Below are 17,630 nucleotides of genomic sequence, written 5' to 3' on the forward strand. Positions count from 1 at the left end.
GAAAGGGCACGCCATTTTCAATTAAAATCATATGCACATCCCATTTAAAATAAATTATCTGAATTTAAAAATAATAGTGATAGAAGTTGATAAGTAGTTGTTATGTATAAAATATAATAACTAGTTGCTATATGTTAGCGTAGTTATCTGTTAACTTTTAGATAATAGATTATGATAAAATAATATTTATTTAAAATATAATGGGTTAATGAAATTTCTTTAATTTATTTTACTCATTGATATGTTATTTTAATTAGACTATTACCCTCCAATAAATAAAATATGATAAAAGTTAACGCTTAACTTCTATAGTAACAACTATTTGTTAGTTTTTATACAATTAATTAATTATGATCAAATAATATTCATATTCATTTGAAATATAGTGAGTGTTATGAAATCTTTTAATTTGGTTTATTTATTGAAATATTATTTTAATATAGTTACCACTCTTTAATAAACAAAATTAATATAAAATAATGATACTATTGTAGAAGCTAGTAACTAGTTGTTATACATTACAATAATTACTTGCTAACTTTTACACATCGATAATGATCCGATAATATTCATTTAAAATATAATAGATGCAATAAAATCCTCCTAGTTTGTTTTACTCATTGAAGTATTTTTTAATCAAGTTATCATTCTTCAATAATCAAAATCAACGTAAAATATTAATACTATTGTAAACACTCGCAATAGCAGCTACCTACTAATTTTTATATAGTTATGATTGAATAATGTTCATTGAAATATAATGAGTGTTATAGAGTCCTAATTTATTTTCTCATTGAAATATTATTTTAATTATATTATCACTCTATCGTATTAGAGACAATTTATTTTAAATAGAGTGTTTATCTATTCATTAGTATAGATGGTTAAGATATATAGAAAGACATAATCGGATACGTCGAGTTTTGATCCTAAAATTTTATATAATAATATCCCATATTTTTATCATGCCGTCAAATGTGTCTCTTATGATTTATCAAATGATATTTTCTTTATTTTGATTTTGATTATTTTTTTAAAAAAAGATTTTAAAAATAGTTTACATAATATGTTATAAAAATAGAGTATTTTTTATATTATAGTGGTAATATTTATTATAATAATTGTTGAATAAAGATATTTTAAGAATAAAATATAAAATATATAATTTATTTCTATTTTTTAACCATGCCATTTTAAAAATATGCGATTTGATATTTATTTTTTTTTCCTGCAAAAAGCCACGTGCGCCTCCACGTGAAGTTCATCACCTCCTCTCCCACCCGCAATCTTATCGTTAGCCAGTTCACTTTTGTCGTGAAATATAGCCGTTGGCCGACGGTTCGCCTCCTCCCCACCGTCCATCGCCACAATTCCCGCGCCCCCATACAAGCGGCGCACGGATCGCGACCACGAGCCAGGGTGGCGATCCGAGCCACCAGACAATCCGCTCAGCTGCACCCGACGCGTGTCCTTCAGTCCACGTGGCGCCCCCTCGTCCTTTGATGCCCTCCGAGCGTGTTCCGATCTGATCACAACTAGTAAAAGGCTATTGGATTCTTTTAATACGCGGCATACGCGTCGAACTTATCACAATCCCCTAATCTGGCAGAGATTTACGCAGCGATCCGTTCGTTCATTGCGTCGGAATAATACCCGCTTTTCTATTGGTCTAGAACATCAGATCCCACTAACATGACTAATAAAAGATTGTGTATTTTTGCGAGTAACTGCCAACGGAGAAGCATCCCTGATTTCGTGGCTCCTTTTGCTGCTCCCTTCTTCTTCCTCCATTCCGTTGTCCTTCCCTTCTTCATCACTCGAGTCCTTTTCAGCGGCGATTTCTCTTCTAGTTGCATCGTTGTACACTTGTCTACTTGTCGGCGTCTTCTGTTTCGATCGGCTTGGTCTTTGATTCGGGATCTTCGTAGTTGATTGGATCCGGAGTGCCTGCGTTTCTCGCCTCTGATCTCGGAGTCGAGGGCTCTTGGGCGGTAATTGGGGTTTCTTCTTGCAGTTCTTGGCTTTTGTTAGAATGTCGGGAACAAGCTTGCAGGTGGGTCACCGGAATGAGGAGCATCGATTCTACGATGCCTCCACGGCCAGGAGAAACCGTCATGGCCATCACCACCGACAATACCAACAGAGTTCTCAGAGATATACCGGCACTTCCTCTGGATTTTCGCCCTTCTTTCAATCTGTTCCCATGGACAAGGCTGAAGTGACGAAATCCAGCGTTCCCGAGCCGGAGAAACGATCAGGAGAGGAAGATGTGCCTAAGAAAATCGTGACAATGAATGTTTCGTGTATTAGTCCTTCTGCCGATCGTCCTTGCAACTTGGAACGGTTTTTAAAGTCAACGACTCCAGTTGCCCCCGCTCAGTACCCTTCCAAGGTTTAGAAAGTCTCCTTCTTTTGTTGTTTCTCGCCTCTCCTCATGGAGTCTAATAGGCGTTTGTTTGGTTTGCAGATGAAGATGGGAGGATGTATGCCCTCGGGTGGGGAGTCCAGGCCTTATTTCGTTCTTGCGGACCTCTGGGAGTCGTTTGCGGAGTGGAGCGCCTATGGTGCTGGTGTTCCTCTTGTTCTCAACAGCAGGACCAGCGTGATCCAGTATTACGTACCCTTCTTGTCAGGCATCCAGTTATATAGTGCATTGAACAAGTCGTCGACTGATTTCAGGTAAGTAGCTTAATTATAGTATTTCAGTGGTTATTCTGTGATCTTGAGTGCAAATAACTCGTAACGAAACATCTATTTGTCCCTTTTAGTTCTTTCCGTTCGAAATATAAAGATTACAATATTAGTTTGGTAAGGATTCTGTTCCGTGGGTGACTTGTAGATCAGATTGTACCATATATCATACCAACAATCAGTATGAGTTGATGCATAATAGAACCTGTACTTTTCAAGTAAATAGCTTAATTATAGTATTTCAGTTGTTATTCTGTGATCTTGAGCGCAAATAACTCGTAATGAAACATCTATTTGGCCCTTTTAGTTCTTGCCGTTCTAAATATAAAGATTACAATATTAGTTTGGTAAGGATTCTGTTCCGTGGGTGACTTGTAGATCAGATCGTACCATATATCATACCAACAATCAGTATGAGTTGATGCATGATAGAACCTGTACTTTTCAGCCTGCAACACCTTGCCTCCTATGCCTCCTATGCTCTTTCTAGTCAAGCCTCTAAGGCCAAATATGATTAGTCCTAAATGAATACAACTATGTCTTCGGGTGAGGAGTAATCTTGCTGACTTTTCAGTCATAAGATTTAATCGTTATTCTCCTCCATCAATAAGGTGAAGAAGTTGTGTTCTGTGATGGTGAAAAAGTGAAGTAATGAAAGAAAATCTTCCTTCGTTGTACTGTCTTCTAGGATTTAGTGTGTTTAGTTGTTCATTTGAGAATATAGTAAGATCCCTTTCTTCGTTCACTAGTTCTTCTAATCTATGATTAGAAATACTATTTCTTCTTCATGTTATAATATTATCTAGCCAAGAAGTTCAGTTCTTCTTCCATCCAATGTTCGGGACGGGCTTGTAAAAGTCCCATTTGATGTTGAGAGTCTGGTTTAACTCATTCTGAATGAGGAGAATGGAAGGAATAAGTGTTAGGCTGTCTTCTAGTAATTATCTTTCATGTAGATAACTTGCTTAAGTCCTTAGTTAAGTTGTCTATACTTTCTTTCCACTTAGTTGCCTATGTTGTCTTTTGAATTTGTGTTTCAACTTGAAGTAGCTTGTTTTCTAATAGTGTAAGTCTATGATGTAATGATGCTAGTACAATATCCGTTTGTTGGATTAGGATCTGATCTCTGTTTTCAGTCACTTCAAGGTTACAATATCCGTTTTCTTTAGTCTTTGAAAATCGTTTAGAAAGGTCCAAGGGTTCTTCATAATAAGTATTCTCAAAGTCAAGTTTGTTCATTTGTAATTGATCTCCTCAACGGTAGTGTGTAAGATCTTAAGTTCTTCTATTATCTGAGTTTTGTTTGTTGTAATTAATTCTTTAATCTGCAGTAAAATTGTTTTAGACTGAAGTTCAAAATTTTTATGCTTGTTTTCTTCTATAAGTTTAGAAAGATTTAAGATTTGTTTCTTAGTAGGAATACTAAGTTGATTCAGTTGGCTAAAGCATCTATTTAAAGAATCTTGAGATTCTGTTAGAAAATCTATATTTCGTTTCAAGTCGCTTATAATCTAAGTTTGTTGGAGTAAAGTATTAGATACTTTCTCTAATATGTAATTAGTCTATCTTTGTTGTGATTCTAAAGATGTTTCTAGACTAATTATTAAGTCTGTGATGGTGTTTAAGTGCGGATTGCATTCATTGTAGACAATGATGATGATTTCTATATTTGACATAACAGCTGTGTTTGTGTTGATATGTTGTGATAATTTTTTTAGCTGGAACTTGTATGACTAAGTCTAAATAATCTAATTTTTGAAAGTCCTAAAAGTCTTTTAAGCTAGAAGTCATGCATTTCTATGGTCATAAGGTTCTTAGGGCTCTGATATCAGGTTTTTTTAGTTTTTTTTTTTGTGATTTTTGGAGATTTAGATTTTTTGTGGGGTTTTTATTGGTGATTTTTTTGGAGGAACTGGTCCAAAGAGACGTTACATTGTTCATAGCCAAACCCGTAAAGGACCTTACAATTGTACCGCTGCCCCGACTATTTTTAGGGTTTGAGGTTGATTGTCTTCCTTCCTTAACCCGCATATGACTTATCTGGCTAAGTCATATGCGGGTTTAGGATATTAAGGCATAGCCTTCTAAGATCTAGTTGAGGATTTAGTTCGTCATAAGGCAAGTTGATCTTATTTCTTTATGAAATATGTAGAACATTTATAGCATTATAACTTAAAAGGAAATTAGATTGGAGGCAATTATGCAAGGAAATTATAATATGTAAATTACATATGGAAATTAAACTACGAGAGGAGATGTATTTATAGATGAAGATGAGAGCTTGCTTTGGTACGAAGGAAGTGTGGTGGAAAGATGAGGTGTTCACGCCAGATGAGTGGGGAATAAAGTAAGTGGAAGGAAGGAAAAAAGAGTTACTGGGGAAAAAGTATCCACTATGCGGTGGAAATGAAGAAACTTTTCTTCTTCTGTTGGTGAAGTGTTGTTCGTAGTCATGACTTGCGTATTTGATATGTTATGATGTGGATGTGTCATAGTTATGGCTCAATCATGCTGTCTAGATTCTGATCTTCGACTGAAGCTAAGGATGAGGCTCATGAGGTGGTAGTTCTGGCTTGAGTGTCTAAGTATGTTGTAGCAGATCTAGCTAAGTTGGCGAGTTTATTGTCGATTCATTGTTCATTCTTTTTCCTATAGTGTTGGTAGAGTGTCTTTTGTTGAGCAGTGAAGTCAAACCAAAAAATCTAGTATTCATGTCTTGGAACTCGTAGATTTTTTTCGTATATGTTTCTCTGGTGTGGAGATATTTGGAGGATCGTTGTATTTGTTCCATAGCCAATTACTACTTTAGATTGACGCACGCCAATGTTTCAATTTGTCTGTTGGTTCACCATGGGTTGCCCATTCAAGATCCAGATCAAAAGGAAATACTCTTTGATGTCTAGTTGAAAACCATTCATTTCATCGATATCTATTTTTATCGAATGTCTAGCTGGTTTGATCTTCAAGTTTATACATTCTGGTAGGGAGCTCTTGAAAGTAGAGATTATAAATTTTTTCTTCAAGGGCCTGAGTTATTATATTATCTAATTTCTTTAGAAAGTTTTTGACCAAATCTAAGTCATGTATTCAAAGTTTATGTAAAAGCCCATAATCCATAAGTTAAATGGGTGATTAGTTTTCCCATGAAATTGTGCGGAACATATTGTTCATAATCAATATTTGCCTTGTGGAAAGAGTAGAGTAGCTAACATTGACAATCATAGTTCATTGAGTTGGCACAAGACTTGTAGAACTTCTAACATTTCAATTTGTTATTGAATTGAGCTTCATACACAATTGTCATAACTTTTGGAGGACGTGTATGAAGTATTTTAAGTATCTCGCATAAGTCTAAAAAGGTTTGAAGTATTGAATTTTCAATCAATCTGTGAATGTATGTCGAAATGTCTTCCAAAATACTAATGGGAAATCTCAAAAGTATATTTTCTAAAGCTTATAAAGTAATTTCAACTTTTGCTTTAAGTTGTTGTTTATGAAGTTTTGCCAAAGCTAAGTAATTCGGGTGATAGTAAAGCTTGAAGTGGGTGTGTCTAGTTTTTCGGGGTAGGAACTTGTTGCTTATAAGTATTTGTGGGTTGGATTTTTCCATCTGTCTTAAGTAATGCAATGAAGAAATTAGAACTACTTTTGCCCTAATAGGAGTAAATGCATCATCTAAAGAGTAGAATCCCTTGTAAGAGGGTTTGCCACATTCTTGAATGACAGTTTTGACTTCTTTCCATTCCGCATATACTACTACTTCTTGGGTACTAGAAAAGATTGCATAGTAAGAAAACTTCTTGTTTTTTTGTTTCTTCATTGTAGTCAAGAAGTAGTTAGATAGTAATCTTGTAGTTGGAACTTGTTAGTATTGTAGGGATGTTTCAAATTTTGTCAAGTAGACAATTTTGTACAATGTCAAGTTTTTCTATTAAGGGCATTGATTGCTTCTCTTGAGCCAATTCTCAAGGCAGGCAGAGTGGAAGCAATGACTGCATGACATCACCAATAGCACCGAGGTTGCACAAAATTGTCCATGCAAATAACGCAGGAGGTTTCTTTGCAGTCGTCATTGACCTCCTCGAAGACAACTCTTTTTATCAACAGCATCACCATGGGAGATGTTGGTTCGTTATCAACTATGTCGACCTCCAACAACTCCAACTCTTCCTTTTCATGCCCCTGCCAAATCGTTACTCCAGGTCGTGACAGAACATTTTTAGGACTGACAATAGTACTTGTGTTGGGCGATGTGGGATCGAGGATCTACATTTTAGCGACATCCTATGAAGAGATGAACAATTGCTTCATTGTAATAAGAAATAATAAATAAAAAGAAGAATGATAGCTTTCTATTTATAAATAAATAGATGTTTAATATTAAGGACACCTTATTGTCGTCTTATAAGCCTTTGGTAGGTTGCATATCACATCATTCCTAAATATTGAAACTTGACTTGTTTGTATGTGTAGCTTGATCCGCTAAAGATTCATTTTGCCTAATCATGTCATGTGTCATGTCAAAATTGAAACTTGACTTGCGCTTGTGTATAGCTTCATTCGCCAAAGATCCCTTCTGCCTGCACATGACCTGGGGGATCTGGCTACACGAGGACAAGCTAGGTTTTAGTTTTGGTATAACACATGACATGAGTAGGCTGAATGAATATTTGGAGGATCAGACTATACACGCGGGCAAGCTAGATTTCAATTTTTGGGAATGATGTGATATACAGTCGACAAAGGTTTGTGGGATGGCATGAGATGTCCTTAATATTAAGCAGCTATTTATTTATAAATAGGAAGCTATCATTCTTCTTTTTATTTGTTTTTTCGATGGAGCGATTGTTTATCTCTTTATTAGGTGTCGTTGGCATGCAACTCCTTGGTCCAGCGTCTCCCGATGCCAGTACCGTTGTCGTCAGTCCTAAAAATCTTCTAATGCGACTTTGGGGTTTAGGGTTTGGTCGGGGTCATGAGGAGGAGGACGACATAGTCGAAAACAAACCGGCATCAACCTCGATGGTGCTGTTGCTCAAAAGAGGTGTCTTCGAGGAGGTCAACGATGACTGTTGAGAAAACTCCTTCGTCGTTTGCATGGATGATTTCGTGGCGACCTTGGTGCTATTGGTGAGACTGTTTAGTCATTGCTTCCACTCTGCTTGTCTCGAGAATTGGCTCAAGAGTAGCAATCAATGCCCTCAAGAGAGAAACTTAACATTGTACAAAATTATCTACTTGACATTTAACTTCATGCACAATTGTCAGAACTTTTGGAGGACTTGCCCTCGGGTTGTCAAGAGAAGCAATCATGCTCGCAAGAGAAAAACTTGACATTGTACAAAATTGTCTACTTGACAGCATTTAGAATATCCCTACCATACTGAGAAGTTTGAACTACAAGATTGTTATAATTAATGCTTTGTCCAACTGCTTCTTGACTATAATCCAAAAACTGAAAAGCAAGACGTTTTCTTGCTATGCAGTCTTTTTTGGTATTCAAACAGGAGTATATGCTGAATGGGAGAAGTCAAAACAACCATTCAAGAATGTGAGAAATCTTCTTACAAAGGATTCTACTCTTTAGATGATGCCTTACTTATATTAGGGCAAAAGTATGCTCTAATTTCGTCATTACATTACTTAAGATGGATGACCAAATCCAGCCTACAAAGACTTGTAAACAACAAGTTCTCAGCCTGAAAAATTAGACATGGCTTTACTTATCAGCCTAATTACTTAACTTTGGCAAAACTTCATAAACGACAACTTAAAGCAAAAGCTGCTATTACTTAAGAAGTAGTAGCTTCAGAAAATATATTTTTGGGATTTCCCACTACTATTCTAGAAGACATTTTGACATACATTTGCAGCATGGTTGAAAATTAACATTTCAGACCTTTCTAGACTTTATCTGAGATACTTAAAATACTTCATACAAGTCCTCTAGAAGGCATGCCAATTGTGTATGAAGCTGAATTCAATTACAAATTGAAATGCTAGAAGCTCTGCATGTCTTGTGCCAAATCAATGAACTATGACGGTCAATGTCTCTATTTGTTCTGAAAGGTAAATGTTGATTATGAGCAATATGTTCTGCACAATTTTAAGGAAAACTAATCTCCCCCATTTACACTTATGGATTATGAGTTTCTACACAAAGTCTAGATACATGACTTAGATTCGATCAAAATTCCAAAGAAATTGGATAATATTATAGCCTAGGCCCTAAAACCCTCAAAGAAGAAACTTTCGTAATTTGTACTTTTGAGCTATTTGTACTTTTGAAAGCTCGAATGTATAGATTTGAAGATTGAACTAGCTAGACATTATCCATGAAATGAATGGTCTTCAGCTCCCCACCTTCTGATTCGGATCTTGATTGGGTGGCACTTAGTGAACACCAACTGAAACAGTCTAAGATAGTAATTGACTATGGGACAAATATGACGATTTTATTCAATTATCTCCTCTCTAGAGGAATATATACGGAGAAAATCTACTAGCCCCGAGACATGTGTACTAAATTTTTTCCATTTGACTTCTCGAAAAAAGAATGAACAATGAATCGACAAGCTTAGCTAGATACTATAGCATACTCTGGCCAGAACTACCATCTCCCGAGCCCCGTCCTTAGATTTAGTTGGAAATCAGAATCTAGACAATATGATGGAGTCATAACTATGACACAAGCCCTGACGTCATAACATAGCAAATACATAAGTCATGACTATGAACAACACTCCACTGGCAGTTGAAGAAAAGCTTCTTCATTACCATCACATAGTGGTTACCTTTTCCCCACTAACTTATTTTCCTTAGTGGACATTGCATTCTTCCACTTACTTTATTCGCCACCCATCCTGAGTGAATACCTTATTTTTCCACCCCACCTCCTTCATACCGAAGCGAACTCTCATCTTCATCTATAAATACAACTTCTCTCATAGCTCAGAAGATATTGAACACCAGCAAGAGAAATGTGTGCAAGCTTAGAGTGTGTAAGTTAGTTCTGCAATTTGTGAGTGTGTTTTAATTTCCTTGCTTAATTGCTCTCTAATTTCCTTTTGAGTTGTAATGTTATAAATGTTATACATATTTCATCAAGAAATAAGATCAGCTTTCCTTATGACGAAGTAAATCCTTAGCTAGGTCTTAGAAGACTCTGCTTTAATCTTTTTTAAAAGCAAGTCAAACTTCCCGTGTCCTTTTCTGGTGTGCACAATAACTATGTAGGGAATGAGTAGAACCTTGGCCGGATAAGTCCTGAGCAAGCTAAGGAAGGAAGACGATCAGCCTTGACATCCATTGATGAAATATTTATTAGATTCCTTAGATTAAATTTGGTTCGTTCCTCATCTTATTCCTTGCTAAGAGTATGTATGGAACTGTTCAGTGGGGAAATGTCTGAAACGACCAACACATCTCTTCAGCTTCACCCCATAATATCTGATCTACAAACAATAATAATTTTATTATAAAGCTTCATTCAAATTCTTAAGATCTAAAATTGATTGGATTGAACTATCATAATGAATGCCACGCACTGTAACTTGAATTATCAGGCTGGTGAGAATTGATCCTAGTTAAGACATTGAGTAGTGCTCACATTGGAAACTGGATCTAAGACATGGAAACTATAGTTTGTTTGCTATATATGCAATTTAGTAAACTTACTAATAAGAATTATTGCTACACGTCAAAATTTAAAGCATCTATAGTAACTTGAATTGTTTGTTACTTTCGCTTGAATTGTTTGTTACTTTCACGTACTAATAGGTTATTAAAAAAGTGGATATTACTGATTGTAAAACAATTGATGTCCACAATAACTTGGAGTAGAACCTGAGTTCAGTCCCTTAAATCTAGTTCCTTCTTTGAGTTGCTTCTAAGATACATGGAATTGCTAGTCTGTTTGTCATACTCTTAGAGTATGTGAATTGCTTAGTGATGTGACTGTGTTTTGGGCACTACCTTATGTAACGGGAGGAAACATGTGCTGTTTTTTGGGGAGTTGTAAGCATATGTTTGATTGGCCTCCATTTGTTGAATTTAGCTATGAAGTGTATTTAATCATTTGCAGAGTTGTAGGCATATGTTTGATTGGCCTCCATTTGTGGAATTTAGCTATGAAATGTATTTAATCATGGATTTATCTTTTATATTTATGTGCAATATAATAGATACATTTCCATTTACTTTTTGAATAAAATTATTGCATGCCATTTCCACATAAAGAATTCAATAAAACATTGTGTGTAAAAAAAAATCTCCTTACTATCAATAATTCGATTTGATTAAATCCTTTGCCTGTGGAGCAATGAAAACATAGTATGGAAATTTTGGACTGCTCCACTCCAAGTTTCTAGCTTAAAGCTAATAATCTATATCTTAGCCCATGTTGCCTTCCTAAGAATCTGTTAAGATATCATTAATACAAACACCTTTCTTTCAACATGTGTAGTTTTCAGTGAATTTTTGTCTAAGACTTCTATGAATTGGCATACTTGTCAATCTAATAGGAGACCTGGTGATGAGAGTGATGGTGATAGTTACCGGGATTCAAGTAGTGATTTAAGTAGTGACCATGAACATGAAAAGAGGCTCAGCTACTCAAAAGCATGCGGTTCAGAGCATGTTGATGAAACCTTGCCCTTAGGGATGGATTGTCTTTGTTGGAGAGAGAAATATTGGAACCAACAAGAGGGATCTTCAAGTGATGATGGGGATTGTGGGCATTCACAGCCTGATTTGCTGTTTGAATATCTTGAACAGGACCCACCATTTGTTCGTGAACCTTTATTTGATAAGGTATGCATGCTTTTCTTACCTTTACAAAATTAGTTTATTTTCCTTTTGATATTTAATTTCAGTATGTTCCTACAGATCTCAGATCTTGCCGGTCATTTTCCTGCATTAAAATCTCTTAGAAGTTGTGATCTACTTCCATCTAGCTGGATTTCAGTTGCATGGTGAGATTTGAATTATTTGAAATTCAATTATTGTTTGAATTATTGGATTCTCTCTAACCTGAATTTGTTTAGGTACCCTATATACAGAATCCCTACAGGCCCTACACTGAAGGATCTGGATGCCTGCTTTCTGACATTTCATTCTCTTTCGCCTCCGATGAAAGGTAAAGGTATTGTTTTTTAGTGTTCACGTTCTTGTATATCATTGTTGCCCATTTATTGTACAATAAACTTAAGCCATCAATTGTTATTAACACTGCAAATTTTCATAGTTTTTTTGCTTTTTCAATTTTCTTCACCACTGCTAACAGTCATACTAATACTTGTTTATTAGTTGTTGATAAGCTGGCCATGGAAATACTATCAAAGTTGTGAATTCTCTTAAATCTGCCTTCTTTGTCAACTGCAAGTTTATTTATAGGGGAAGGAGTTAAATCTACGGGAGGTGGACGAATTTCTTCTTATCTATTTTTGTATTTATTTTATGCATCAATATTTTTATTTATTTTTTTATTTTTTTATAATTTATTTTAATTTAATATTTAATAATTTTAATTTTCTCTTTTTTAATTTTTCTTTTTGATTTGGCCATAAATAGACTGTATAGAAATTTTCTTTTTTGTAATGAATTGATCGGTCTTTTTCTTTTTTATATGAAGAAAATTTCATTGATTCTTTATTTTTATATACCTTTATTATTAGAGCATCTATATCAGCTACCTTATTCAAAGATTTTACCCTAAATTTTGGATAGGGTAGCTAAAAAACCTTTTGCATCAGCTACTCTATCTATTCTCTAAATATAGATTTGATGAATAGTGATTCTTTAAATTTAGAGAATGAAAACTCTATCCTAAATATATAATAATATTTTTTTTCAATCTTTTTCTTTCACTCGTTCTCTTTCCTTCCACTCATTCTATAAATATAATAATAAAAAAATAGAAGAAAGAGAAGAAAATAATAAAAAATTGAAGATAATGGAAATTTTAAGGTGTAGTGAAAAGTGATTGTCTAAATTTATTATAGTGAGCTATTTACCTTAAATTTTAGATATAGTGATAGGGAAATTGATGTGGATGCTTTTATATAATTGGATCAAGCTGTCTTTTTAATAAACCTATCACGGCCTTTTAGAACTAGTAAATCTCCACTACTTATCTGTTAACTAATGAAATATTTGCATGCTAAATCATCCACATTGTACAATCATCTGCTGGATGAATTGGCATGTGGAAACATCACCAGTTAACAGAATCTTGATAGTACTTTGTTACGATTTTATACAATATACAATAAATTTGTTATATTTGAAACTACATAGTAGATTTGATCATAAAATCTGTGATATATTTTGTAAACAACCCCTTGCGTATCATTCATGCCTTGCTCTCAATGTCATACAACATTATTTGACAGTTTTTTTGCTACTTTCCTAGTTTACTTGAGATTTACATCCTTTTCGCTTTAACTGTCCATGGAAAACTTGTACTTTTACTAATGAAATTCACACATTTTATATTGAATTTAGAATATTAAAAATGTCAGTTGATGGCTCAATATGGAAGATCTGTCAACTATATATAAATATACAACATGTTTGCCACATTGTTCTTGTGAGATTTTTAAATTGTCAGTTGCAAGCATTCAGAAGTACCATATAACAGGCGCATTGCTCTTCCTTCATTGCAATGCAGAATGTCCTACGGCTTCTGTGCCACAAGGGGTGAATGGTGTTGCTGTGGTCTCCCTTCCCACTTTTGGGCTTGCTTCCTACAAGTTCAGAGGATCTATTTGGACTCCCAACGGTGGGAGAGAGTTCCAATTGGTGAATTCCCTAGTGCAAGAAGCAGAAAAATGGGTGCGACGTCTGAATGTTGATCACCCAGACTACTCTTTCTTCGCTTCACGTGGTGCCACCTGGAGATAGAACTTGATGACGTTGTGTTTTCCCTGAACTGCACAATAAGCGATAAGTTGCATCAGAACTCAGGAGGGGAAAAGACTAAAACAAAGAGAGACGAGAATAGAGGCTCTTTATTTATAACAAAAGAAAAGAGAGGAGATCCGGCGGTGTGAAGGAGGATGAACATGTAGAAGTCCTGGTGACTTGAGGAAGAACCTTCTTTTTGTATGCACAGTTTTTCGGAGGGCATTTTTTTTTTTTTTTGTAAATGTCCTGATCAGTTTTAAGCCTCCCGGGCATGTTGTGCAGGCTGCTTTGGTTGGTAGTTTTTGAGGGAGTGCGAAGGAGTGGACTATGAACATGTAGAATTATATCGACTGGAGGAAGAACTTTCTGTTTTTGTATGCACAGTTTTTTTGTAAGAGGGCATGGTAATGGTATTCTTACTGAAGAATTCTACAATGAGATTACATTTTTTTTTACTTTTCAATTAAGATAGATAAAATGAATTGTTCAATGAAATATATATATATATATATAGGAAGAACTTTCTGTTTTTGCATGCACAGTTTTTTTGTAAGAGGGCATGGTAATGGTATTCTTACTGAAGAATTCTACAATGAGATTACATTTTTTTTACTTTTCAATTAAGATAGATAAAATGAATTGTTCAATAAAATATATATATATATATATATATATATATATATATATATATATATATATATATATATGCGCTGACTATTGCTTCGTGAGCGACACACTTATATTCGATTTTTTTTGAAAAAAATTTATTTCTTTTATTGTCTTTTCCTTTTTGCTTTCTGCTCATTGTGTGATTTGACTTATTCCTAAATTGAAATTTCCCTCTCTCTTGCTCTCTTACTTTTGCTCTTTTGCCATCTCTTTTTGTCATATCTTGCTCTTGTTGGTAAGCAAAAGTAAAAATAAAAGCGTTCCAAGTTAAGTATAATTTACAGTTGCATATTTATTTTTGAGTTAGTTGGAAGTTCTCCAAACTATCAATGTAAACAAAGTCGATATTGTTTTGTTTAGCACCTCTCTCCATTTTCGATCATAAGTCTTTTCACTCAATCGTCTATTTTTTTAGCTCTCTGTATAATATTTTTTATTAAAATTTATGATCTTTCCACTCTACTATTTATTTTTCAGCTCTCTATATAATACTTTTTTTATTAAGATTTACGATCTTTCCACTCTATTGTCTATTTTTCAGCTCTGTGTATAATATTTTTTATTAAGATTTATCTTACAACGTATAAGCCCTAGCTGTTACAATATGTAACAACTATTTGGATATTTTAAATAACATTTTCTTACCATTTTTTGGTTATATAATTTGCAAGGAACTTTATTTTTTACATTATATATAATTTATATGTCTTAAATCCTAGCAACAAAAATATGCTAGATATGTATTTCATATATATTTTTTATTTTTCATATGTATTTATTTATGTATTACGTATTATGTAATGTACTTTTTTAGGTTTTTTTTTTTTTTTTTTTTTTTTTGGGGGGGGGGGGGGGGGTGACCAATAACTAGACTAGTAGTGTCAAATATCATTTTCCACATTTGAAGTCATTTCATTTTAAGCTATAATTCCCTCTAATCCTAATATATCATTAGGATTTATGCAACAACCCTGAAGCCTAACGCCTGGTACAACGTGTAAAAGAATCTACATAAGTTAATTATTTTAAAGGTGTTATACACAGTCCTTTGAAAGTAAACAGGATGCAATAAAAGCTTTTGAAACTTATAACGTGCAATTTTACAATGTTAATAAATTTTTTTTATAAAATTTAATTTTTTTGATTATATAATTTACAATAAACTTACCAATTTAATTCGTTTCAATTTTCCACAATTGATTCGATAGTAAATTATTTCAATTAAGTTGTAATTCCCTTTAATCATAATATATTATTAGGATTTATGTTACAACGTAAAATCCCTAACTGCTACAATGTATAACAACTATTTGGACAGTTAGGTGCTACATGTTGTAGCAACTACTTTGACAGCTAACTACTATAACGTGTAATAGCTACTTTGACAGTCCAAATAACATTTTCTTACCATTTTTTGGTTATATAATTTGTAAGAAACTTGCCAAATATCATTTCCATATTTCATTCAATGATAAGTCATTTCAATATATGTTATAATTTTCTCTAATCCTAATATATATTATTAGGATTTATACTATAACGTACAAGCCCTAGTTGTCACAATGTGTAGCGACTACTTGGACAAGTAACTGTCACAACGTGTAGCAGCTACTTGGATAGTTAGCTACTTAGTTGCTATAAATTAGTTAATAGACATTTATATTTGTCTTGTTGCCATTTTTTATATCCAGTTTTATAGTTCACATATTTGATACATTTTAATGTATTATGATTTAAGTTGTAACTGCTACAACGTATAACAGCTATGAATCGGGTAGCTACTACAACTTGTAACAACTACCCGACAGTAGTTGCTACACTTTGTAGCAACTACCCTACACTAGCTGCTACACGTTATAGCAGTTATGGCGATACCAATTAATTTATGGCGACTCATCAATTAATTAATAATGACTTATCTATTCTGGTTCATTGATTCGTCTCTTTCTTAGAATAACCACTCATACATGTTATAGTGACCACTTATAACCCGTGAACACATGCAAATGACTTTATCAGAAGGGTAATTGTGGGCGTGTGACACTCCTTCTATTCCTAATTTTTATAGTGGCTTTGTTTTCCTATAAATTGATAGTGTTGCAGAGGGAGACTTCTCGTTATCACTTTTGTTTCATTACTCTTTTACCAGCCTCCTCATTTTCTTCGTCATTTCTTTCATGACACTTTTACGAGTAGCATAACAATGATACCATCTTCCTGACACCACCTTCCTCATTCCTTTGATGGCAAAATGGAAATGACAAGGTGATCATGTTATCTTCCGGGGTGTATTGTAAGTGTTAGGATGTATACTAAAAGCCTAGCTTTTGGTATAAACATTTATCTAGAAATAAGAATCACATTGATCAAATGTCTACATTTATGATAAATGTAGTTGTTCAATTAATTTATATTGTAGATAACATGGTGTATGATGTCACACACAGAGGATCATGTTATCAGTACCTTATAAATTATAAACAGTAGCTCACGATCAAAATAGAAAAGAACAAACCATTGGAAGGTCGTAGTGTAATTAGGTATTAGTTTATCTTAACTATATAATTACACTAGTACACTTAGAGTGTATTGAGTAGGACCATTAGAGGTCGTTTCTTTTATACTGACCTTATAAAGGAACAAAGACCTCAGTTATTATGGAAGTGTGTGCTCTTAATCCTAATATAATAATAAGCACATATATTTGATAATTATTTCTTTAATTTATCAATGAGTGAGATTTAGTTCGATAAATCAATAAGCCCGATAAGTTGGGAAATGATATCACTTATAGTGTGTGTTGTTGATTATAGAAGGAAACTGTGTCCTAGTAATCTAGGTTGAGAATGTCCCCAAGAGGAGCTCATAAGGATTGTCATGTTAAACCCTACAGGTGGACTTAGTCCGACATGACGATAAAGTTGAGTGGTACTACTCTTGGACTAAGATATTAATTAAATGAGTTGTCAGTAACTCACTTAATTAGTGGACATTCGACATCTTAAACACAGGGAGACTAACACACTCATAATAAGAAGGAGCCCAAAAATGTAATTTGGGATTGGTGCGGTAGTTCAATAATAGTTCTCTAGTGGAATGAATTATTATTGATAAAATTAAGTTGTGTGTTCAGCGAACACGAGATTTTATCGGGAGACCAAAACCAATTCCTCCTCTCGGTCCCTATCATAGCCTCTTGTATATAGAGATTTATACCCACCACATACCCACCTTCTTACCCATCCAATGGGGCCAGCCAAGCTAACTTGGAACCCAAGCTAGGGTCGGCCAAGACCAAGTGGATGAGCCAAGTTGGTGGCCGGCCAAAGCTTGGGTCCCAAGCTTAGGTGGCCGGCCACTAGAAT

General features: G+C 34.3%; 1 protein-coding gene across 2 annotated transcripts; it reads left to right on the forward strand.

Moving 5' to 3' along the window:
- The first annotated feature begins 1,756 nt into the window (after positions 1 to 1,756).
- LOC121975953 lies at positions 1,757 to 14,034 on the forward strand. Of its 2 annotated transcripts, none has more exons than XM_042527894.1 (6): positions 1,757 to 2,392; positions 2,468 to 2,679; positions 11,214 to 11,502; positions 11,578 to 11,663; positions 11,736 to 11,833; positions 13,361 to 14,034. In XM_042527894.1, the coding sequence occupies exons 1-6, from the start codon at positions 2,033 to 2,035 to the stop codon at positions 13,591 to 13,593; spliced, it is 1,278 nt and encodes a 425-aa protein (XP_042383828.1). In that variant the 5' UTR covers positions 1,757 to 2,032; the 3' UTR covers positions 13,594 to 14,034. The 2 variants fall into 2 exon arrangements, with proteins under 2 accessions (XP_042383828.1, XP_042383829.1); XM_042527895.1 differs by having other exon boundaries at positions 1,762 to 2,392; positions 11,736 to 11,827.
- Positions 14,035 to 17,630: the final 3,596 nt, after the last annotated feature.

This window comes from Zingiber officinale, chromosome 4B (genome assembly GCF_018446385.1).
Source record: "Zingiber officinale cultivar Zhangliang chromosome 4B, Zo_v1.1, whole genome shotgun sequence".
Classification (NCBI taxonomy): domain Eukaryota; kingdom Viridiplantae; phylum Streptophyta; class Magnoliopsida; order Zingiberales; family Zingiberaceae; genus Zingiber; species Zingiber officinale.